Below are 23,376 nucleotides of genomic sequence, written 5' to 3' on the forward strand. Positions count from 1 at the left end.
GTGCCTCTGGCACTTGGAAAGGAGGGAAGAGGAAGAAGGGCCCATCACTTCAAGGTGATGTGCTCCCGCGCCTCTGGCACTTGGAAATGAAGAAAAAGGAAGAGGGGCAAATCACTTGAAGGCGATTTGCTTCTGTGCCTCTGGCACTTGGAAATGAAAAAAAGGAAGAGGGGCCTATCACATCAAGGTGGTGTGCTCCTGTGCCTCTGTCACTTGAACATGAAGAAAGGAAAAGGGGCCTATCACTTGAAAGTGATGTGCTCCTGTGTATCTGGCACTGGTAAATGAAAAAGAAAGAGGGGCGATCACTTGATGGTGATGTGCTCCTGCGCCTCTGGCACTTGGAAATGAAGAAATAGAGGGGCCCATGACTTGAAGTTGATGTGCTCCTGTTGCTCTGGCACTTGCAAATGAAGAAAGAGGAAGAAGGGCCCATCACTTGAATGTGATGTGCTCCTGTGCCCCATGGCACTTGCAAATGAAGAAAGAGAAAGAAGGGCCGATCACTTGAAGGGGATGTGCTTCTGTGCCTCTGGGACTTGCAAATAAAGAAAAAGAGGGGCCGATCACTTGACAATGTGCTCCTGTGCCTCTGGCACTTGGAAATGAAGAAAAGTGGTTCATCAGTCGTGCTCTGTTACCTCTAGTACTTGAAATAGAAGAAAAAGAGGAGCCCGTCACTGGAAGGGGATCTGCTGGTGTGCCTCTGGCACTTGGGAAAATCCTGGAAACGTACGCAGTTGTGTATGCTAGCTGCAGCAGATACTGTGTGTTCGTTCTAGCGCACGCTGGAGAACTTGAACATTCTGCACATTGTATGGAACAGAATTTAGGTCGCTGTTATACACCGATTTTGTGTTGTGGTGTTTCTACGCGAATGTGTATGATCGAGGAGGACCTAAGAGCTGTTTGGTGACTTTCTGAAAGAGTATTTTCTTTCATTTTTTCGGCATTTCTGCGGGTTCCTCATCTTAAAGTTTAAAGATTAAGGAACTTGAAAGGGAGGCAAATGCCTTCGTCGCATGTCTTGATTTTCAGACTTGCACGACATTTTGCATTTCTGCAACTTTTTTAGAAAATAGTTTTTTTCATAGCATGACACTACTTGTAGCGAGCGTATTCGTGATTTGCGTTATATAAGCTGTCTATATGTGATACAGCTTGCAATGACCATTATTATCAAAACAGTTGGACAAGCGACAGTTGAGTAAGTTGACTCGGCACTAAGAGAATTTCAATAGTTATCGCTTTTTGATGGAGATGTAAATTGCCCAGTTCAATGGGTAAGATAAAAATTCACATAAACAGAAAGAAACGAGAACTTGTGAAACAAAAAAGAATGCTCGGTTTTTATTGGTGAACATCTCAACAACTTCATAGCACTTTGTTTGGTGTGTTGTATACAGAGCTTGTTGACAATCTTGGCAGCATTGTTTCGTCGTCACTATAACAACCGTATTGCACAGCATTGAGATGTCGTATTCGTTAAATACACACCAGGTGATATGTGTTGATAGGGCAGGATTTCCTAAAGCAATACCGTAATTACTCGAATCTAACGTGCACTTTTTTTCCGGTTTAGCGAGTTCATAAATCGCATGCGCGTTAGAATCGAGTTTGAACAAAAAAATTACGGTCAATCTATTGCCATCGGCAAATCCAAAATGGCCGCCCCCTACGTGCGTTGGCATGGCGCGTCGGCCATTTCTGCCTATGCGTTTCCCATGTGCGGCACTTCGTACGTGTGCTGAGGAGTTCGTCATCTAGTAGTGCATTAGCATCGACGGCATGGAAAGGCCGACTCCAAAAACTCTAGTGCACCACGATGCCGCTTTTAAAAGAAAAGTCATCGCGTGTGCAGAAACGAACGGAAATCGGGCCGCATCGCGGTCGTTCGGAGTTCCCGAAACGTGCGTGCGGGACCGGCGGAAACAAAAGCAGAAGATTGTTGACAGCAAAGCTTCACGCAAAGGCTTCAGTGGACCACAGCAGGGTCAGTTTCCGCAAATTGAAGAGCTGCTCGCCGAGTATGTGCTTGAGCAGCGAGCGGCACAGCGGCCCGTGACGACAGAACTGCTCCAAGTGCGGGCTATGCAATTAGTCTTAGAAGAAGGTCTAATGCGGAGCCAGTTTAAAGCGAGCAGGTGCTGGCTAACTAACTTTATGAAGAGGAAAGGCTTTTCCCTCCGAAGGGGAACATGCATATGCGAAAAGTTTTGCGGAGGAGTACGATAAAAAGCTTCACAGTTTTCAGAGGTTCGTCCTAAACTCCTAAACTTGCGGCGCAACAACGGCTACCTGCTTGGGCAACTCGGGAATGCCGATCAGACGCCTCTTTACTTCGACATGCCTGGCACCACAACCGTCGAGAAGAAGGGGGCAAAGCAAGTTCGCGTGCTGACATCGGTCCACGGTAAAACTACAGTGACGGCAATGCTCTGTTACACGTCGGATGAGCACAAGCTTCGCCCGTACCTCTTATTTAAATGGAAGACGCTCCCGAAAGGAGTCGTTTTTTCGAGTGGTGTGATCGTGCGGGCCAGCGAGAAAAATGGGTGCGCGTTGCATCAATGTCTTACGTTTTTTTTTTTTTTCGCGGTGGAAATCGGGTGCGCGTTACAATTGAGGGCGCGGTAGAATCGAGTAAATACGGTAACACCTAGGCTAATGTCTGCACATTAAATTTTATCATCATTCATACGCAAATGAAGTCTCAGTAGTTCGTAATAATATGACATACAATGCAAAAGAGAGAATGCAATCTGACATAACATAGCATGGATGTAGCAAATAAACTTGCGTTACCAAGTCAATAGAAAGTCTAGTTGGCCATACTTTAGTTTACAGAGTATTCGACCTATGAAGTGAAATGCAAGTACAATGACAATATTGGTGTGCTTGCAGCTCAAAATACATGTTCTAAAATAAATGACAAATACTTGGCGAGAACATGTGAAAACAGCATAACTTGTGGTTTGCATTATTGCCATAACATTGTAGCAACACTTGGAATGTTGCACCAGAAAACTCTGCATCAACATTTGATGCTAATATGGATATTCAGGGTGTGTTTGCACATCCTGACCAGTTAATTAGCATTGCTGGTCCACTAGCTAATATGCCAATTTCATTATCATACAGATTCTATAAATATAATCACGATCATATAGATTGTGCAGCTGTGTATCAATGATCATGCAATGATTATGTCTAATTCACTACTGCTTACAGGCCACGCATCAGCTTGATGAGTCATCAAAATTTGGGTGTGAGAGGAATCGCACTTTTCTTCTTTTGCATAAATCCCACTGCATTTTTTTCCTTTCTGATATTGACACATACGCTTACAGCAAATACTTAATAGGAAAGGTATTTTTACCTCCAATTAAATTAGTTATAACAATGTTCAACTTATTTCAATACACAAAATCTCTAGTTCACAGACAAGCACTGAAACTTAGCTTCATAACAAATAAAAAACATTGCTTAATTCAAATGCAAAGTACAGAAGGCAAAACAATTCGTTCCACTAAATGGAATGCACAAAGAAAGGAACATAGTGTAGCAGCATTCAGTCAACCATTTTTCTTATGTATTGCACACTCGATCCACATATATATATAAATATGTCACCGAAAAGCTGATTACTATACTACTGTAATGCAGAACAGGTAAAGGACGTCTGACTCGTTAAGTTTCACGTGCAAAGTGAATACTTAGCATGAAAACAATGTTACGAATATTACTTTTTATAACAATGTTCTACAAGTACATAAAGCTGTAGAGAAAAGGTACTTTGCTAGTACTGAGATTGTTCATTGCATGCATGACACTTGCCAAAAACAATTGGATACATTATAAGACAAAAGTAATGGCGTTTCAATATATAAGACGGATCAACACATGAGTTTGACATGACTGTAATGTTTTCAAAATGTTTTGGAATGCTTCTTTTAAACACTTAATGACATGCTCGACAGCCGCATAAGCAAGCCCATGTCTTCGAGCAAATCGCCTCCTTCACTGTGCTTTCTTAAGGAAACAGGATCATTCACATTAAAAAAATTGCTGTCAAGATTTGATCAGAGATATGTATTTCATTACAAAATTGAAGATAACTTTTTGTTTCTCACACTCACTGGTATACCTAATTAGCTCATTTCAGAAGAAAAATAGTTTTATTTGCTTTATTATGATATGTTCCGACGAGACAACTGTGAATGGTTGCTCGTTAGCTCGCGGCTCAGATCTGTGAAGTGCATGCCTCGTATGCTTAACCAATGCGCGCGATTGTGCTAGTGAGTAGCTGTGAGGTTAAAAAAGCAATGTAACTAACCAATATGAGAAACGAATAACGAACTTTAGCTACAAGCATGAAATAAGTTGCATGCTAGCAGTGTTTAGCATGAGTAATAGAATGAACACACTTCGAAAACCTACTTTAAACACAGTTCACCAACAGCACTTGCCTCTTTGCATACTATCATGTTTTGTTGTCTTTTTAATTATAAAATAAGACTACGCACTTTCTTTGTCTATGGTGAAGGTAACGATATTCATTCATAGAAATAACGCTGCTGTTCTATTCTGTAGACTGCAGAGCAAGCTCGCGAGAGTGACCACAGGCTGATCACAAATGCAAAATAAACATTCCTAAACATCACGTGTAATGCAAAAATCAACTAATAAGACAAAAAATGCATTTAACATATACAGCATGAACACTTCAGAGAAATTAACAGAAGCTGCCAAAAACGTGAACTTGCATGCATTTTTTTTTTTTCGCAAAGAAGCACAGACTTACAGGCAGCATTGCGTTGGCATGAGAGTGCAGCCGATTGCTCGAATGACACAGAAATTAAAGCAGCGAAATGGCAATTCAAAGTCGTTTAACGCATGCGAAAAGGAAATTTTTTCATCATGAAATTGAGTCCTGATAGCACAGTAGATGTGTCACCAAAATATGACAAATTGCTACAATCATGTTGACTTTTAATGCAAAAATAATGTTGCATGAAGATGCTGATTCAGTAAACAATACTGATGCAGTAAGTAGTGGTGATAGACTCAACAAGCTAATATAGACTTGGGAAAGAATATACGAGGTGATAATTACAAAACAGGTGCTTACTAGTAGCAATGATGACAACACAAGACGTTAGACGTCACAGAACGCCTAAATGCTGGTCAGGTAACTCTCCTGCATAATACTGCAATAATGATTAAACAGGTGTCATCGAGCTATCACTCAACATCCATTCACACATCTCTTTGTAAAATGCCATTTACATCAGACCCATACCAGATATATTAGAGCAAAGTACTCAAAAGACAGCATTACAAGTTTTCGTGCAACGATAAGAATAAAGTGCCTTGCGTATTTTCTTGAATGTGACAAATACATCTTTGTTAATGTTAGATATTGCTTTCATAAAAATGGCTGCAAAGTCTACTTTGCTAAAACCAGAGACTCTAGTTTTATTCTAAACACTTCATTTCTTTGACTGGCTTACTGAACTTCGTCTGAAATAATGCGATGTACAGTTAGTTGGGACAGCTGAAAAATATTTTTGTCCGTGTATCAGTTAATAAAATGGTGTTTCATTGACCTACACAAGATAGATAAAGTGCAGTCAATGAGATGTCGTTAACAACAAACCGCGCTCAAGGACATGTAATGTGCGTTTAAGTACACTCTTCACTTCAGCAGAGCTTCACATAAGCTCATAAACCGTGTAACTTGATGGGAGTATTCGCAATGGATCATAAAGCCGCCAAGTCGAGAAATAGCGTCACACTTGTTTAATTACAGAAAGTGATTCATGCCATTTCGCAAATGGCCGTCCACAGTTCCGAGCTTTCATTCGTTGCGATTTGCAAAAACTACGCTCACATCTAACTTTCCCTCAACTCAACATCTACACGAAAATAAACTAGAAAGTTTCGTTGACCACACAGAGGACTGCTCCAAGCATTTCATCACCGGTCAAGACAACCACTATTGCCTGTCGACAGCCTTGGAAAATTGAAAAACAGAACAATAATTAATGAACGCAGTAAGTCCGTCGGCAAAGCTAAAAGTGATAACTACAGAAACTGGCGATTATCACAGAAATGACAGTTATTTTTATAACTACGATTGCTTTCAAGGTTTTGCAGCTGTGCAATATTGAAGGTCAGTGCTGTCAGGGATGGACGTTCCAAGAGTCACAGGCAACCCACTAGATTAAACCAAACTGGGAGACTGCAGTCACCTGGTGGTCACACCACAAAGCTTAATAGTATTTTCGGCCGCATACCGTGATGGGGGACGTGTTATACGGAAACTTAGCTGCTCGCAAAGTATAGCTGGCTGCTAGCTGATGACAGACACAAGTCCAGGTTCATTATAGGTTAGGTACATGAGCACTAATCACATAATTAACTACGACACCCATGTGCCAACTATGCTTACGCGCATAGTTTGCAGATTGGTGCATAGCTGAAAATGCGCAATATGAAAGTACGGGATCGAGACAGTCAATATATCGGGGCAGGCAAGCTGCCTGAATCGCATTGAGCTGCCTGTGCCAGTGACATCCTCATATTGCAGTTACATTGGTGAAATACCTTTCGCTTATCACAGCACCTTGTTCTTCAGAATGAACTGTGTACTGCTGCGAGAAAAAAGTGCACAGAGTAACAGGAACGAGGGTAACCAAGCGAACCGTTTCACCACGTGGGTGCACTGCACTGCACAACACAGCAGCCAGTAGCTGTATCTGGTTTCGTGGATTTCGTTTAACAGATGACAACTCATCATGACAACTGACTCTAGTGGTAGTCTACGATTACAGCTTGCCGCTCTGTATCTGGTAGCGTCCAAGAGGGTCAACTGTCCTTGTCGTAAGTAGGGCTAGAATATTTTAAGAGTCCAGTGAGTCACTGTACTGCTTTCAACCTTAAGTCACGTGCCAACTTTTGCACATGTGAATTCAGAGAAAAACCCATAGACTACTTTTAGATTTAAAGGGACACTAAAGGGAAACAATGACTTGGTTTAGACTGACAAACTGCACTTTGAGAACTCTGTCATATGTTTCACTATCATAAGTTCATTATTAGCAGCGAAAATCAAGGTTGAAGTTTCATTTTATATTTTCCACCTAAATTTTCTCGCACAACATCGTAAATTTCAAAATGTATTTTCCGTATTCCCGCGACACTGGCTCAATGACATTTTCTGAAACTCCGTGTGCTAGCTCTATGGCATCCACAATGTACTTCAGTTCTATTGATCAGAAGCTAAGTAGAATCCAGTAGATGCATTCCAAATTAATGACATCATGGCGCTTGGTGTGGGAATCCGCAAGTGGTGTCTCCACCCACATTTTCTTTTTGCATGTCTTCTTGCTTACCAAGCGTTGCCTCATGGTAAGAGTTGCGTTTTGAGGATTGTGAAATTGTACTTTCCTAACACGCAAAAAATTATTCTGCTCGTTAGTGTCCCTACCACATTATGCTATTATTGTCAGAAGGACAAAAAAGCTAGATAGCCTGTTACGGGTGACCAGGTCGTTTTATTGCCTCTGACTATGCTTTCATGATTTAAGTGCCTGTGCATTTTGAAAGAGCACACATGCATCACTGCTTTCCTGTAGACAATCTTGCCTTTCTGCAAACTTGTAATTTTTTAAGTGCAATACCTGTGAACTTTTATGACTAAAGGTATCAGGTATGTTTCCTATGGCCCGGTCATAGTCTATACATGTTCTGGACACATTTTCAGATAGTCTGCAGTAGTATATTGTTAGCTCAGATGTAAACAACATTATCTACAGGTAGTTTATAGACTTTGCTAAAAGAAGTCTGAGATTATGGGCAGACTGTCTAAGCGTTCCTGTAAGTCAGTGTCATTGAACACGGCTACAATCTGTTCAAAGTTTGAAAACCTCTCAGACTTTTTTTGAATGGTTCTATGAAAAGCATGGGATCAGCACTAAACCTTTTATAAAGTCTAGTGTAAATATACAATTTACAGATTTTCCACAACATAATTGTAAGCCTGTGGCATCACACACCGAGTTACAGACTGCTCGAATCGGAACAACACCTCCGGTGAAGTTGACTTTAAAGAGCACGGGAGCTGTCCCCAAATAATCAAGAGATCACTAGAATTTGTCTATAGACATTCTACAGAATGCCCAAACAAACTTTTGCAAAGGGGTGGCAGCAAATGCTCCCTTAGAGGCTGCCCCGAGCTACAGAACCTGTTCAGCTTCTCGGAAAACTCGTTCTTGAATAGCACCAAACTGGCCCTGTGTTTGATATACTTCTTTGAACTTCATCTATAGACATACTACACCATACAAACAAACCTTCGTAAGGGAGTGACATCACACACTGCCTCACGGAATGCCCAAGTAGGAGAATCTTTTCAGCTTCTCTGAAAAGTCTACCCCGAAGAGCGCAGAGCCCACACTGAACTAGAGATACACTCCGCTCAACATTGTCTATAGACACCTATAGACGCTCTGCACTGCCCAAAGCACCTTTGCAAGGACGTCCCGCCTCACAATACCCTACAGGATGCCCGCACGAGAAAACCTTTCCAGCTTTTCGGGAAAGTCTTCCTGGAAACTTGATAGACTTCAACGGACATCGTCTAGAGATATCTATAGATGCTCTACGCTGTCGTCCATAGCTAACCTTTGTAAGGTAGAGCCACCACACTCTGCCTTATAGGCTTCCCAGGTTGGAGAACCTTTTCAACTTCTCGGGAAAGTTGTCCTTGAAGAGCACGGGGTCGGCCCTAAATTCAACAGTCTTCAGCGGCATCCCGCCAAAGGCCCTTGCGAAGACGTTGACGCACTCGGAGCGGGCCGCCATGTGTTGCAGGTCGTTGGACAGGTTGTCGAGCCTTGCGCACTCGGGGCACTTGAACTTCTTGCGGGGCGCGACCTTGATCGGAGCCTTGCCCGTGATGTTGGCGACAAGGAAGTTCATGGCGATGTCCTCGCAGTTCATGCGGTCGTCGACCCAGTGTCGTATGTTGGCGGGAAGCCGGTCGAAGTACTCGTGGCTGTAATGCTGTGAATGGAATGAAAAAACGGGAATGGAATATGTGGCTGTGCTAGAAACAACTATATGAAGACAATCGATAAATACCCCAATGAAAGCAAAGGAGAGAATCGTTACACTCACGTACAAGCCTTTCTTGGCAATGAAGGGAGAGCTACGAGGGGGCGGAGCTTCTGCATATGTACTCCAATGTGAAGTAGTCCGGTTTAAATTGCGTCTAGAACCGCTATGAAAAGTGATGGCTTCGTGCGATCAGCGTTGCATTGAGAAGTGGACGCCGCTAGTCGTCAGAGGTACGGGAAAAAGGCGCGACTTTGTCATGCACATGAAAACACAATACAGTCGAAACCCGCAATAACGAAATCGCCGGGGAAACCGAAAATTTTCGGTTTCGCGAGAATTTCGTTGCCGCGAGTATGAGACATAAAAACAGTGATATGGCCAGCAAAACGAAAATTTATTGCCAGAAGTCGGTCAACTTACTTTGCCAACCCTTGCCATGCAACAACTTCAAAGCTCTCCCTTCGCACTGGAAAAAGTGGTCCATTGCTACGTCATCCTCATGTGCGCCGAAGAAGGAGCGAAGGGTGTCCAGCGCATCCAAAACAACCCGCGGGCTGTTTTGGATGCGCTGGACACCCTTCGCTGCTGCCCGCAGTTTCGCTGTCAGTAGAGTTAAGGCTAAAGCTGACTCCGATGACGCGCCACGCTCGTAGACCGCACGCCCGCTCGTAGTAATCTGATTGTGCATCCGGTGCGGCCACTCGTAGTAATCTGACGGTTCCCCTGCTTACAGCTTCATTGCTTGCGACGAAGCACGTCGCCACGAGTGCGCTAGCACGTCGTTCCTGCCCGTAGTCTCGAGACTCCGATGACGCGACGTGCTCGTAGTAACCTGATCGCGCATCCGCCTACTGCTCCTAACTAAAGTGTAATTATATCTTAAGTGATCATAGAGCCGTGAACACGTCACGAAGTAGCAATTTTTTAGAGCCATGTCCTGGCGACACACAAGCAGCAGATGACAGTCTCCCAGAGCGAGCATCGGGCCAATGGCGAGGCGAGTTGAGGCAACATGGCAGCCACAGCCAATCAAGGGCCTCGAAACGACCTTCAAACATTTGCTTTTTGTGTGCTTGTTTTTAAAGGGAGGAGCTAGCTGAGGTGGGAAAGTTAAACACGGAGAAATGCTCTTTCGGATGAGCCCAAGAAGCCGGCTCCCGGCCCCGCCATTGCGAAGCCATAATTTTTTGAAAATCGCTGTTTTCTCGCGATGAAAAAGTTTTACTACCTAGGTGGGTGAAATCAATTTTCCGAAGCACTTCTGCGTGGTTTTCAGCGTAGATATTTTGGAATCAGATAGAAAAAGGGTTCCAGAAACTGAAAACTTGATTTTGAAAAAATCGTTTTTTTTTGCCATTTTTTTTCGCGATCCCAAAGCCGCATCGCCCCTTAAGTAAACAAAAATGGCGGTACCCATGCTAGCGCAACAAAAGCCAATGTTTACTAATTTTGAGTGTGCATTACACGCATACGAGCATATTTTCAACAGTTAACTTTTGGCGGGAGGGTAAAATAAGGCCCATGCCGTGGTAGAAAATTCATTAATGTGGGATCGCTGTCCAAAAACATTTCGTTGCCGCGAGATACGTAATACATGGGCTTCTGTGAACGTTGGCCGGGGATCCAGAAATATTTCGTTGCCTCGGGGGTTTCGCACTCGCGGGGTTTTGTTATTGCGGGTTTGGACAGTATGACAATGAGAAAACTAAAAGAAATGCAAATATCTCACTGGTGTGTGCTGCGTGGTGTCTAAAAAGGGCCACATGTTGGAAATGAAGGCATATTTCAGATACCTCACGCCCCCCCCAAAAAGAAGAAAACGGACTCAGTTGTGGTACTACCTTCATTAGCGGTAGGATACATGCGATTTGGTTCTGAAGCCTTCATTGCATTGCCAAGAAAAGTTGTCCACAAGTATAGTATTTCAACTGAACCATAGTCATATTAAGGTCTCTGCGAACATTAGAAAGAATTTTACAGTAAATCTGAATTCGTTTCAGTGCAAATTTATTATTTCCAGTGTTTCTAAGCATTGGCAACTGACGAACACACCTTTTTTGCCACGTGTAATCCGCCTAAAAGTTGGTTTGCACTGCGGTATGAAACTACTACGCCGTGAAACTGCCTGTTCAGAAAAAATCCACACAGCCACAAAGCACACTTCATCGTTAAGTGAGCACAATACCTGCGCACTGATTAATCTTTTTTTAAAATTTACAAGCATGTTATACGAGCTAATTTAAAACGTGGCATATTATACCACTTATAACTAACACAAAACTGCTATTCAAATCGTGCTACTATTCGAATTCACTTCGGTTTCGCTCACAATCAAATAAGAAATATTCACACAAACTTTGTAATCTTAAAAACAAAGCAAAGTGAAAGTGAACAGAACTTCCCGCCAATGGGGTCCGAACCCACAACCTTTGCATTGTGCAGGCGATGCTCTACCAACAAGTATGGTTTGCTGTCTGCAATGGGGTTATGCTCTAGCAAATCGAGGTGTGATTACCTTGTGGTAAAACGCTGCACCGGTGAGCACCATGGAAATGTCATTCGTCCACTCTGACTCATACTTCCAGAGGGAAGTCGTGTTGTCCCAGAGATGAACCCGGGACGGGAAACCAACTATTCGGTCTGGGAACTCTCTCCAGACCTGCCATATGAGTGAGAAGGAACACATTCGACTCAGTCACAGGTAATGGATAAAAGCCTACAGAAATCACAAAAGACTAAGAAATGAAAACGACGAGACATTTACACTGCTATGTGGCATTTACAGCTGCTCTTTTTTCTTCTAGCATTTGATATTTTCCGCTGGTTTTTAACTATTTTACAAAGTAATAACTAGCCCACTTACTGAGTTGCTATTACATAAAATCAGCCATCCACTGCATGCATTGCCTATTATTCCATTTCTTGGCACACGTTTTTAACGCAATATGTTCTATAAGCTGGGTGAATTCATGATTGAAAAAAAGGAGTTTACTTCAATTTGACATAAAATTAACAAGAAAATTGAGAGGACGTTCTGCTGCATGCGCAGATGTCACTGCGTTCGAAAGACACCAACTACATAGGTGGCGAAATGTCTATAGCACTGCACTACTAAGCCAAGCTGGAGTAAATCTTTCCTTCAATTGTCGTTATCACAGTTCCCTCAGACCGTGGCAGAGATGGAGTCAAGGGACGCGAAAACAGCCGAACCTCGAATCCGAATTCCAGTTCGTCGGAGGTGAGCATCAGGATGTCGTCATCAATGGCGAGCACGGCTTCCGTCTCGATGTCCTTGTACGGGTAGAAGCGGTTGCTCAGTTTATTGGCCTTCGTCCGGATCACCTTCAGCGGCTTGCTCAGTTTCGGCCAGGAAGATGCTGCATCGCGTTATTGCGTCGCATCAATTAAACTTCGGAGTATTACACCTCAAAACCCGGGTATGGTTATGAGACGCATGTAGTGGTGTAGCTTCAGGTTATGTTCAACTAACTGGGGTTCTTAAAGGGACACCAAGAAGAAACACGAACTGAGCAGCGAAAATTGAACATTTAATCAAGGATGTGCGGCCGCATCCTATGCGAGTTGCAATCTACTGCCTGTGGTTAAAGCAGGACTGACACTGCAAAACTGGTTTCACGTTTGCCAGTGACCCAGCTGGGAGCCCCTTCAACCGGAGCTGCCACGTCGCAGCTCATACAGAGCACCACTATTATGCAGCTACAAAGGCACAATATGTAAATGACATTACGTAAGCCAGTACCTTGCTAACGATTCTGAACGCGTCTAATTCGGAATTTTCGGCTTACCAGGAGGTGGCGACTTTCGTTGGTTGTTCCAGACCACGACGACCTTGACCAGGCTGGGCACCTGGGCCAACTGCTGGACGACCTTGAACAGGCTGTTCAGCCGGTCGTAGGTCAGCACCACCGCAGTGAAGCCACGGCTCCGCGGGGCCACGAATGGTATCGCAAAAGGTGCCGGCAGCACAAGCTGCGATCATAGGCTTCAATAAGCTTGATGTGGAATAGAGTACGTTTGTTAGTGTGTTCACTAGCTACTTCAACTGTCTAAAAAATTTTTTATCCTACTGAAGTATTTCTCAGGTTGAGACGGCTTCCTTCATCAACCTTAACTACTTAATATCGAACCTAGTCTATTTTACTGCTTTATGTTTATGGCTTTTTTTGTGTGTCATTGCTACAAGGATATCTTATAGAATTGCCAATATTTATTACAAAGAGTGAGTGAAAAATAAATTAAAAGCTTACTCTACTGCCTATTTGTAAATATTGTTGAAAAGTCGCAATTACGAGTTTTTGTGTCTCGTACACTCTGTGCTTTCTAAGGCATTAATTTCAAAATTGCACTTGAAGGCAATTGACATATCAAAGCATTAGCGGTAAACTACACAACAATGTGCCAAACAAAGCTGGTAAATGAATCCATTTAACAAGAAAAAAATAAGCATGTGCTGAACATTTTTAAACTTTTTGGAAATCCCTCTAGGAACTGGGAAAATGTTAGTCAAACAAAATCCTTCTACAGTATCAGTAATCAGGCATCTTCATCATGATTCCCTCTAGAAATTTTAACCTTCCAAGACCATAATAATTGATGATATCTGTTGCAGAATAAGATTCCGATTGTGGCTGTGACAAAGCTCTAAGCAGTGCGAATAGTAAAATAATCCAAACTTGTGCAACCGCATCTCATCTATAGTCATAATCCAAGACTGAATACCATTATTCCACCAACAAATGAATAAGCCATGACTTCAGGTAAATACCGCTCATTTTATCATCAACCCAAAGAAATGATACAATTATAAAAATATGCATTATCTTATAGCCTATGGCAATAACATTTCTGGGATATGTATAGGCTTTTATGCTGATTTAAAATATCTAATTGGTTTTATAGTAAGTTGCGCAGAGACAGTTACAGTTCTCAGCCACTGATGGCTCATATTGCTCTACATTGACTGTAAAATGCAAATATCTACAAAAAAAGTGTGTACTAGACATTTTAATAGACAAGAAAAATGATTATTCGACAAAGCTTAGAACCCCCAGGCCCCACTAATTATTCACTTTAGGTTTGCAATAATCCCTTGAACTGAATTTCAGCTGTTCTTTGATTAGGAAAAGTTCAAAAGCCAAGCAGAGGAATGGGCGTCGTACCCCAGGCGGCAAGTCGTTCCAATCTTCATAACTTTTGCCAACATGCGGAAACAGGCGATCGTTGATGATCTCCAGTGTCGTCATGGCAATTCGTTCCATGCTTCTGAAGTATCGCTCCCAGATCAGCAACACTTGGGACCTCATCTCCGACACCCGAGCTTCTGAAAATCCCTTCATAATCCCAATGACATCTTCTAGCTCGTCTTCGCGAATCCGTACGGCAGCTCTGTAGGAAGTGAACGAGATGATTAACATAAAGCATCCTGTGAGAAGTTAACGCACTGCTCATCTAAAGAGCACTACGTTCAATAAGTGTTTGAGTCTTTGAGCTGGGCAAACTAGTTTGAACGCCTATAAGCGGTGTGCAGCTCAAACAAGGACATGAAGAAACACCAATCTACACTGCAGCACTTGTGATGCAAATTTGCTTCATTGCCCCCAAGTCACGCAGTGCATTTAAACTGTCATAGGCTAGAAAAAAGCCCACAACTGAAATACTGTCATATATTATGAAGACAAAACATAATTTGCACAATTGCTTTTGAAAGGAAGGACACTCCATGAAAAAGCTATTACAAACTTCAAGAGAGGATCCCTTGGACATATAATACCAGCAACACTTAAATTTTGCTAACACAGGCCAACGTTTCCTAATTGAAGTTTAACCTTGGCTCAATCGCAACACCATGATGACTTGGGCTAATCGGGAAATGCATTTACAACTCAAGATCATAGAGGACAGCCCTCTTGTTTTTTCTCGTAGTCTTTGTGCTGCACTCCTTAAAAGTGTTAGCTTAAAGCTTGCTACTATTCACTGCTGTTACTGGAGCATGGCATGAGCAGCTGACACTTTTGCACTCATGACAGTTACCCTTTGGCAAATTTGCCACAACTTTTTGTTCATTTGGCTCCAACAAACGAGACCAACCTTTTCCAGTCGAGCACCTCCGAGAAGGGCAGCACATACTCGTCCGCAACCACCACAGGAATGCATCCCGCCGAGAGCGCATCGGACAGCGCCATCTGGCCAAGCCTGGCCGCACGGACGACCAGGCAGAACTTGCCCTCCTGCGATTGAGAAATCGACAGTCGTTCTGCGATTCCTCCTACGGCAACAGAACTGCAGACGCTTTTCTCTTATTACATGCTGTTTGCCTGGCACAATGTCCTGTGCATTTCTGTAAACTCTCAGCAGAGTCTTTCTGGAGAGTTTTTTGTTCCAAAAAAACTGAGCATCATCTATTCAGCATGCTTTTCCTAGCTCTAACACCGTATGCCCAGCACTTTTAGGGTCGCAATCATAGTGGCACTCTTGGTATAAAAGCACGAAAGCAAAGTTTTCCAGAAAAGATACTCAAGTAAGCCAAACGTTTGTTACTGCAGCGTAAAAAAAAGTCCCTAAAGGGTGCAAGTCGGTACACCCTAAAACGAAAAAGACTATTTCGGGCATTTGTGTCCCACAACAATACTTGTCATCTATTCATTTTCATTGCTTTAAAACCATGTGTCCAGAACTTTCAGGCGAGCTATCTAAGGTCATGCATTCTTTATCGAAAAGTGACGAACGCCAAGTTTTCAAAGAAGGACTATTGTTACTACAGGACAAAAAGATTTCCCAAAGAGTGCAAACTGTTCTCGGAGTGAGATGGGGGTGCAGGACAGAGTGGCCAGATCGATGACTATAGTCAGGCCGGACAATGAGTGTAAGGGCTCACCGTTAGGATGTCCGGGTACTTGTAGTGCCGGCTGCCGCGACAACGTAACCTGCTGTCCCAGGCCCGACTACAGCCGGCGAGATTCAGCACGTCGTGGTGCGCCTTGGCCAATGAAGCCACCACGGTGCGAAACTCGAAGTGAATGCCTGGCTGAGCCGATATTAGCAACCATGGCCGGTCGGACCTATTTGCGACGACGGAAAGTGGCGAACGAGAACCAGTGGAAACTGTGTCACGACCCTGATATGACAGTATGCTGACGGGTTATTGCCAAATAGCCACACCGGATGATGAAATTAATATTTTTCTCTTCCGGAGCATCACATTTCGATTCACCAGTTTGCTTTCGGCATGTCGCAAGATCGCAACAAGCGAGAACAATTTTCTCTCAGTTTTTAACCATTTTGTGTAAGAAAAGAAAAACGAGCCATTATTAGTGAAATCCTTTTTTTCTCAATTTGTAGAGCATTCTTTTTCAATAAAAAACGGTACCATTCTTTCTATTCAATGGAGTTTCTTTTAATTGCATGGAAAAGGACAAATCAAAGGCATTTTTACCACACGGCACATAATAAATAATGGCATAAAATGAAAGCCAAGACAAAAATTGTACAATATGAACAACAGTAGCCATCTAGCCTCATGACAAGTGTATAATTAACGTCATGACAAGTGTATGCCGAGCATCATTATTCGAGTGTATTATTCACCAGTATTTGTGGGGTCAATTTTTGTTGATAAAGAGTATGGTCATCATCAATCATTTCGTAACATAGATTATTCTGCTGTTTGACAAAATACAACCAATGCCTTACCCACCGACGTAAGTGAGGACGGGAACTCTGTAGGTAGAGAAGGCATTTGAGAAAGTGGCAACTTTGCGCTCCAATTCTAAACTCTATGTAACCATGCCCTACTACAACATGCGGCTAAATCATTCACTGCAGTGCTTGTTGTTCGTAAAATGTGTTTTTTTTTTCACCAAGCCCAAGGGGTGGTTGAGAACCCCCTTAAAGGACAGCACCGAACAAATACCCTACTGAAGCGCATTTTCAACCAGGTGACAAAGTATAGATATGGACCCCAGTGCGTCGCCGTGGACTTTCTGAAAAACTTCTTAGCTGCTACGTCGGGCCTTACGAAGTACTCCATCGTGTAAGCGATGTAACGTACCAAGTCAGATTCGCTACGCACGGGAGCTCAAAACGCCGCAACCCTACAGAGGTTGTACATGTAGTCCGGATGAAGCCTTACTATGAAAGATCATCGGAAAACCAGTGACGCCTACCACGAATCTATTCATTGCCTGACGCATTGGGACGATGCGAATGAGGAGGGGGTTTATGCCGCGACATGTTGCCTGCATTCAAACAACGCGCCTATCACCGCGCGCACAGGGACATACATGCGCGCCATCTAGTGTTGCGCAGAAACGATGATGATAGCACGAGAACCCAGCTGGCCCCGGCTGATGTGCGCCACGGGCTTGGGACTCCTCTTGAAAAAGGAGAAGAAGGAGACATCTTTGGTGATCTGCTGTAACTGTCTTTGACCATAGTCCCTTTGAGTTGTGGGCACAGGTTCACCCTTTAGTAAATACGTTTTATAACACCTTGAGTCCTTCAACATCCTTACAATACGGCCAGTGACAGAAGAGCCAACATAAAATGTCTCTTCTGCACCACAACCGTTTCCCTCGCCCTCTCACACATTCCAGAAGTCTGACACCACCGCAGACAGCTTTTACCAGCTGTACAGTTCTATTGCTAACATAATAACGATCAAGAGAAAAAGCGCAGGCATCACACGAGTAAATATGCAAATGCTCTCCAGCTTCAACTCCCAAAGTCTCTATCAAAAGTGGCGCCTACCTTCTTGCGAGCGACGGGTGGAGTTCATATCTTGCCGGGTTGAACACCGGAATGCTGATATCGTGGGATCTGCGGAAGGTCCACGAGTCAAAGCCGCCGCCGGCCACCATGGCTTGACCGGTGTTGACCTCCAGTGAGGTCGCATAACTTGGCAACATTCCAGGCAGCATGTTGAAGAGCAGGTGGTTGGTGCCGTTGTCCCAGCTGGACAAGACAATGGAACCAGACGCGTGCAGGTTTTAATGTGTTTTCCACTACATAAAACAGCAATGTGTGCCTAAATCCAAGAACAAGAAACTTTTTACATGTAGCCTTCTACTGAAATGTAGTTTTTGCCGAACCAGTGATCTTTTTTAACTCATCGAGGAAATAACATAGTCACTAAACAAGCTACACATTTGAGAAGAGATATTTCACATTTCTTGAGATTTTCAAGTTACAATAGAATATTAACAGATAATATGTATTTTATTCAAGCTGCCATAACAGCCAGCTGAAAGGAGCGTAAGAGGGCATATGTTTGTTTTCGTTAGCAGCCTGGTCAGTTGGGCTTTCGCTACATCATTACCTCAATGCACAGTGCATCTCTGGAGACCGAGCCCGATGTGTGCGAGTTGTGCATGTGAGCCGATATCGTTCATGCAATACCGCCAGCACTCTTCTACTCTTGTGCGAAACTTGCGCCTCCTAGTAAAATCTAGAGGAGCTATCATAAAATACTCGCTTACCACAATGTCGTAATTTCTCACACATAACCTGCCTCTGCCTGTAAACTGCATCCCCATCAACAACACATAAAAATGCGAAGATTCCATAATGTTACCCGCACATTTGAAGCATGCATCTAAATTTTACACTTTTATGCACATGACTCCGCTGTTACGCTAAAAGGCTGCAAAAACTTAATTTTAACGCGGTTGCAATCACTAGTGTCGCACTCTCGTTGTCACTTGCTCCTCTTGCTACCAGTGTTTTAGTAGCGTTGCCGCGCAGCATCACCGTGAAGTCATTTTGAGCACCGAAATGGGTGCGCATGTTACACATGAGAAAATAAGGGAACATTCAACTTATAATAGTGCGTTTGATCTTTTTGTTCATCTTTATAAGATCACGGTAGCGAGAAAAAAATAGACAAGCTGGACAAGCATGACCCAGTATAGTTTCAATATCGAGTCCCATAACGTGGCGGCTGTTACCAATGAATCGGTCTCACTTTTAAAAGCACACAATCATCAAATCTTGAGTCAGAGAAACAAAACACTTGAATAAATGCCAGCAAAGCCACAAAACATGAAAAAGAAGGCAGCACACAGTGCTGGAACTAACAAGAGAAGAAACAAATAAGAACTTTACTATGGTAGAGAGTTGAGTATCTGTGATATGGCGTTCAGGTTCAGACCCTCTTGATTCAGAGTGTCCAGTGATGAAATGAATAGGCAGGCCTTTGAAGGATTGGAGGTGTAGAACCTAGACTGCTGGATGGCTTCCAAGAGTTCCATGAACTCTCTGGAGGCCTGATGACCGAGTTCCTTTCCATGTTCATCAACATAGCTGCAAAAATTAAAAGACGGTAACCACAGCATCAATCTAGGTGTCATTTTACAGTGAAACATATCAACATATCAAAATTATAAGGAACAACCTTTTATTTATAAAGCCTTATTATTTTGAAGAGTGTCTTTAAAGAACACCCCATTTACATGAAAAAGAAGTGTTATTAAGACCACCCTAAGTTTCTTTATTCTTGAAATAGGAAGGAAAAACGGGCAAGCAATGTTTCAATGTTTATGCTTACGTGAACGGTGCTGTGGAGAGAAGAAAGATAAATAAGAAAATTGACAAATTTGCTGGGAAATTTAGTTATCAGCTTTGTAAGCAACAAAATACTTATGGAATTGCATTACATACAAGCGTCGTATCATAGAAATCAACCTGGTAGTGCAAATTTCTACTACGGCTTCTTCCCCGTTTCTAACCCTATTGAGCAACAACTCATAAACAACCTTGCTGACCCTTTTTTACAGCTAGTTCTGTACTTTTGAAGCAGCGATTTCACCAAGTACTTTTTCACGAAAACTTGCACTTCATACGGTGATGCTTCCAAGTCTTGTCATAATAACCAGTAAGTTTTTCCCAGGTTAACATTCGCGTTAGGCATCTCGTCATAGCTTCATTGAAAATATATTTAATGCTGCAGACACTGAGCACTCGCCTGTGATTTTTTTTGTATTTGTAAGGAGATTATACCTTTTCAGCCATTTACAGTATATAGACATCTTTATTTTCAGCTGCTACATGTGAATGAGGGTAGCGATGAGACACACGCTCAATCCCACCTAGATAATCTTCATCCTGTAATCCCACTCGCATCATACTATCTACATTATCCCAGCTACCTCATCAACTTATAACGAACTGAATTACACAGCGCAGAACCCCCCCCCCCCCAAAAAACAAACAAGACAAAGCACACACAAACAGTGCTGACTCTCAATTGAAGGTTTGCTGCGTCGGATACAGGCATTAAAATATACCTGCATGCGCAAATGAAATCGTTTATGAGCACAAGAAAAGAACTCGAGAGGCACACTGGTTTTTTGCTTGCGCATGAAATCTCTTGTGCTTTATTTAGTACTCACTTGAATATTGGATAGACGTACACCGTGACCTGGTCGTGCCTGTGTCCACACCTGTAGACGTCGAAGCACGTGTAGTAGGAACACGATTCGATCCTTGGCTCCGCCAATGGGCTGCTCGATGGGACGACAACATTGGGCGACGACTCCAGAAACCGTGGAACAAACTCGGTCTCCAGTTTCCGCCTCTCGAAAGGTGCGAGCAGCACCAAGGCGCACCCGACGAGCGCGGTGGCCGTCAGGACGTAACCGACCGCTGAACTCGCAGAGCAGGTCTTCTTGGATGGGCTAGGGTTCTTCATCATGACTTCGCGCCAGCTGCAAGACCCTGGAAAGAAAGTGTGCTGGGTGAAATTTAATGATGAAGTGTTGTTTTTAATGGTTTAATGGTGGTTTAGTGGTTTGTTTAATGGTGGAGCTAAGCGTGACCACAGTGCACTCTGAATGAATGACAGAGGGAAAATTTTGAAGACTCTCCTTTTTTCGTTGGGTGCAACATTAATGAGAACTGACGGGCAAGAAAGCCGAGAACGGGGGATGTTATTTGTCGTAACTGTGATGTAAATGAGTAGAGAGAAAGGTGGACGAAAAGATAACTTGCCGGTGGCAGGCGCTGAACCTGCTGCCTTTGAATAACGCGTCCGATGCTCTTCCAACTGCGCTACAGTGGGTATACCATCGAACACTTTGCTTGAAAGTCGCAAGATCGGTCCCTGTCAGCACGGACAGTGACCAAACCAATAAATTTCGCAAGTGCCCGAGAAACTGCAAGGCATGCACTTCGAAATTTCCGCCAGAGGTCATCGAGCAATCATAATGCGAAATATTAAAATTCCACGTTGTTTATTATAACTATATAATTATAAATCTACGGTGTTTATTTTAATATTCATATCTATTTTATTTCGCCTAGTCCATTTGTCCAGATTCTGCCAACGGCAGCTGCGTAGCTCTATCGCGACGGAAAGTTTAGATTGAAACTACCGCAGCGATCGAGTCGATCAGGATCGAAAGGCAAAGCGCTAGGATTAAATGACCGCGTAGCAGCGACTGCCGCAGAGACCGATTGCGATCGGCTCAAGCACTCTTGAAATTGTAATCACCTTTTAACACTTTCACTACGATTTACCCAGTCTCCTATCCTTGCAAGCTGCTGAACCGAAGTCCAAGGTCTGCACTGCAAGCGTCCATCCTTGCATCGCAGCCTGCCGTCGCATTTCCGACGGCAGCGCCAAAGTGAACGACCCACCGCTCCGAAAAACACAGTTACATGATTCGACACGGTTTCGTAAGGACGCCAACTGTGAGACAAGAGCGAGTCTTCATCCATCAAAAGTGACATCTTACGGCGTGACGCTTGAGGCGTTGAGCGCTCGCGCGTTTGATCGGCTCAAATACACACTCCGCGTTCTGCGGATCACATTTCAAGTTTCCTCTAAGTATTCCTTCAATACAACTTTCAGCAAAGGCGCGATCTGGGTAGCAAATGAAGCGCTGAAACTCTACAGCACTTGAAGGTAAAACTGAAGTTTCGGTTTTGTGCGCAGCTCGATCGTGACAGGCGTGCCCCCCGACATCGCTCAGATTTCGTTAACGCTAGTGCGGTGCTTCTAGGTGTTTAACGATTAGCTCACGCTCGCCTATTCGAGGCGTGCACAGCGATATCAGCGTAAACTCACCGTCATCGAGTCGAACGCTTTAGATTTCAGCGGCCACGAATTGACATGACCGCCGCGATCCTCACTTCATATGGCCGATGTATTGCTGATATGAACTTCATACATTAGTGCCAGTTTCGTAATCAACTTAGATTTTAATGTGATCATTTGAAGTTCATTGATTTGTATTTGACAATTTAAAATAACATGTAATATTTATTTTTGAAATATTTGTTTGATTTAAAGTATATTCAAAAAGTGTCAGCGTTCGCAACTGCTGTTTTATTGCGGACTATGGCCGACATCCGCCTCTCTCATCCCGAAACTAAAAATATGGCGATGGATTTCAACGATGCGCTGGATGACATAGTGCTGGCCGAAGAAAAGTGCGTCCCTTAATTTTTTCATGCGCAAAATTTGTTCTGTTGTAGTGTTGGTGTTCAGCAGAACACGCTCACTGATTTCCAATCAGTAACTAGCTTTTATTGTCAGCCTAAGTGTTTGGAAAGCATCTCCCAACTAAACAGTTTCTTTACGCCTCAAGATAACCGCTGTTTGACTGCGCGAAAGTGGGCAATGTACAGAAAAAAATGCGTCTAAATATTTACGTCCCTGTGACTTTTTATTCGGAAGAAAGCGGGGTTTGTTTCGCGTTGAACGTGTCTTAGTTTAGGTAGAAAACAGTGTTTGTAGGTCTTGTGTTCCGTTTCGGGAATCGATTGTGTCAACAGAAGCTCAGTTTTGGATGATCGGGTTGAAGCAGGATTAATCGCGAAATGGACCGCAGGACTCGCATTTCGATTCAGCGTTGTTTCTCTTGGTGTTGCGTTGCTTGTTTTTTGTCACCAGGCGTTCCTTCCACTCCTAGCGACTTGCTGCGTGTGATGTGAAGTTGAGAGTGAATCTGAATGTGTGCTCAACGCTAAAGAGTTTTAGGGGATTGCAACCGAAACTCGTTACTACGGTTTGCCTCTGGCACGTTGTCTTTGACTCAAATTGGCTTGGAAAGTCTGGTCTCCTAGACTTCTCGAGATGGAATTTCAAAGGTGGGTGTCTTTGGCGTCAAATGACGTGTTTCATACCGGTCATCAATTAAGTCAGTTCACTGCGCGGATATAGTTCAGTTGACGTATGACGTTTAACGTTTTGATTTCCTGATTTAGTATCTATTTCATTGCATGCTTAGAACTTTT

At 43.3% G+C, this 23,376-nt stretch overlaps 2 protein-coding genes across 5 annotated transcripts in view; one reads left to right on the forward strand and one right to left on the reverse strand.

Annotated features, from left to right (window-relative positions):
- Positions 1-22,303, reverse strand: part of sotv (exostosin glycosyltransferase sotv) — a 30,083-nt gene extending 7,780 nt beyond the window's left edge. Inside the window, exons 1-11 of one of the 2 annotated variants that reach the window (XM_037417592.2) lie at positions 22,205-22,303; positions 20,529-20,853; positions 19,243-19,440; positions 17,890-18,093; positions 16,019-16,202; positions 15,232-15,371; positions 14,304-14,529; positions 12,930-13,113; positions 12,334-12,500; positions 11,639-11,782; positions 8,308-9,069 (exon numbers count right to left, since the gene is read on the reverse strand). In XM_037417592.2, coding sequence (XP_037273489.2) covers positions 8,719-9,069; positions 11,639-11,782; positions 12,334-12,500; positions 12,930-13,113; positions 14,304-14,529; positions 15,232-15,371; positions 16,019-16,202; positions 17,890-18,093; positions 19,243-19,440; positions 20,529-20,830 — 2,100 coding nt within the window. In that variant the 5' untranslated portion in view covers positions 20,831-20,853; positions 22,205-22,303 and the 3' untranslated portion in view covers positions 8,308-8,718. Of the gene's footprint in view, positions 1-8,307; positions 9,070-11,638; positions 11,783-12,333; positions 12,501-12,929; positions 13,114-14,303; positions 14,530-15,231; positions 15,372-16,018; positions 16,203-17,889; positions 18,094-19,242; positions 19,441-20,528; positions 20,854-22,204 lie in introns of those variants that run through there. The other variant, XM_075871774.1, reaches the window with a different exon arrangement.
- A 180-nt stretch (positions 22,304-22,483) lies between these two features.
- The window catches only part of LOC119164456 (protein LTO1 homolog), a 31,051-nt gene continuing 30,158 nt past the window's right edge, over positions 22,484-23,376 (forward strand). Inside the window, exons 1-2 of one of the 3 annotated variants that reach the window (XM_037416646.2) lie at positions 22,517-22,569; positions 23,033-23,229. In XM_037416646.2, the coding sequence (XP_037272543.1) occupies positions 23,216-23,229 (14 nt within the window). In that variant the 5' untranslated portion in view covers positions 22,517-22,569; positions 23,033-23,215. Of the gene's footprint in view, positions 22,570-23,032; positions 23,230-23,376 lie in introns of all 3 variants that reach the window. The other 2 variants (XM_075871775.1, XM_037416647.2) reach the window with 2 other exon arrangements.

The sequence above is a fragment of the Rhipicephalus microplus genome, chromosome 8 (genome assembly GCF_043290135.1).
Source record: "Rhipicephalus microplus isolate Deutch F79 chromosome 8, USDA_Rmic, whole genome shotgun sequence".
NCBI classification, from domain to species: Eukaryota; Metazoa; Arthropoda; class Arachnida; order Ixodida; family Ixodidae; genus Rhipicephalus; species Rhipicephalus microplus.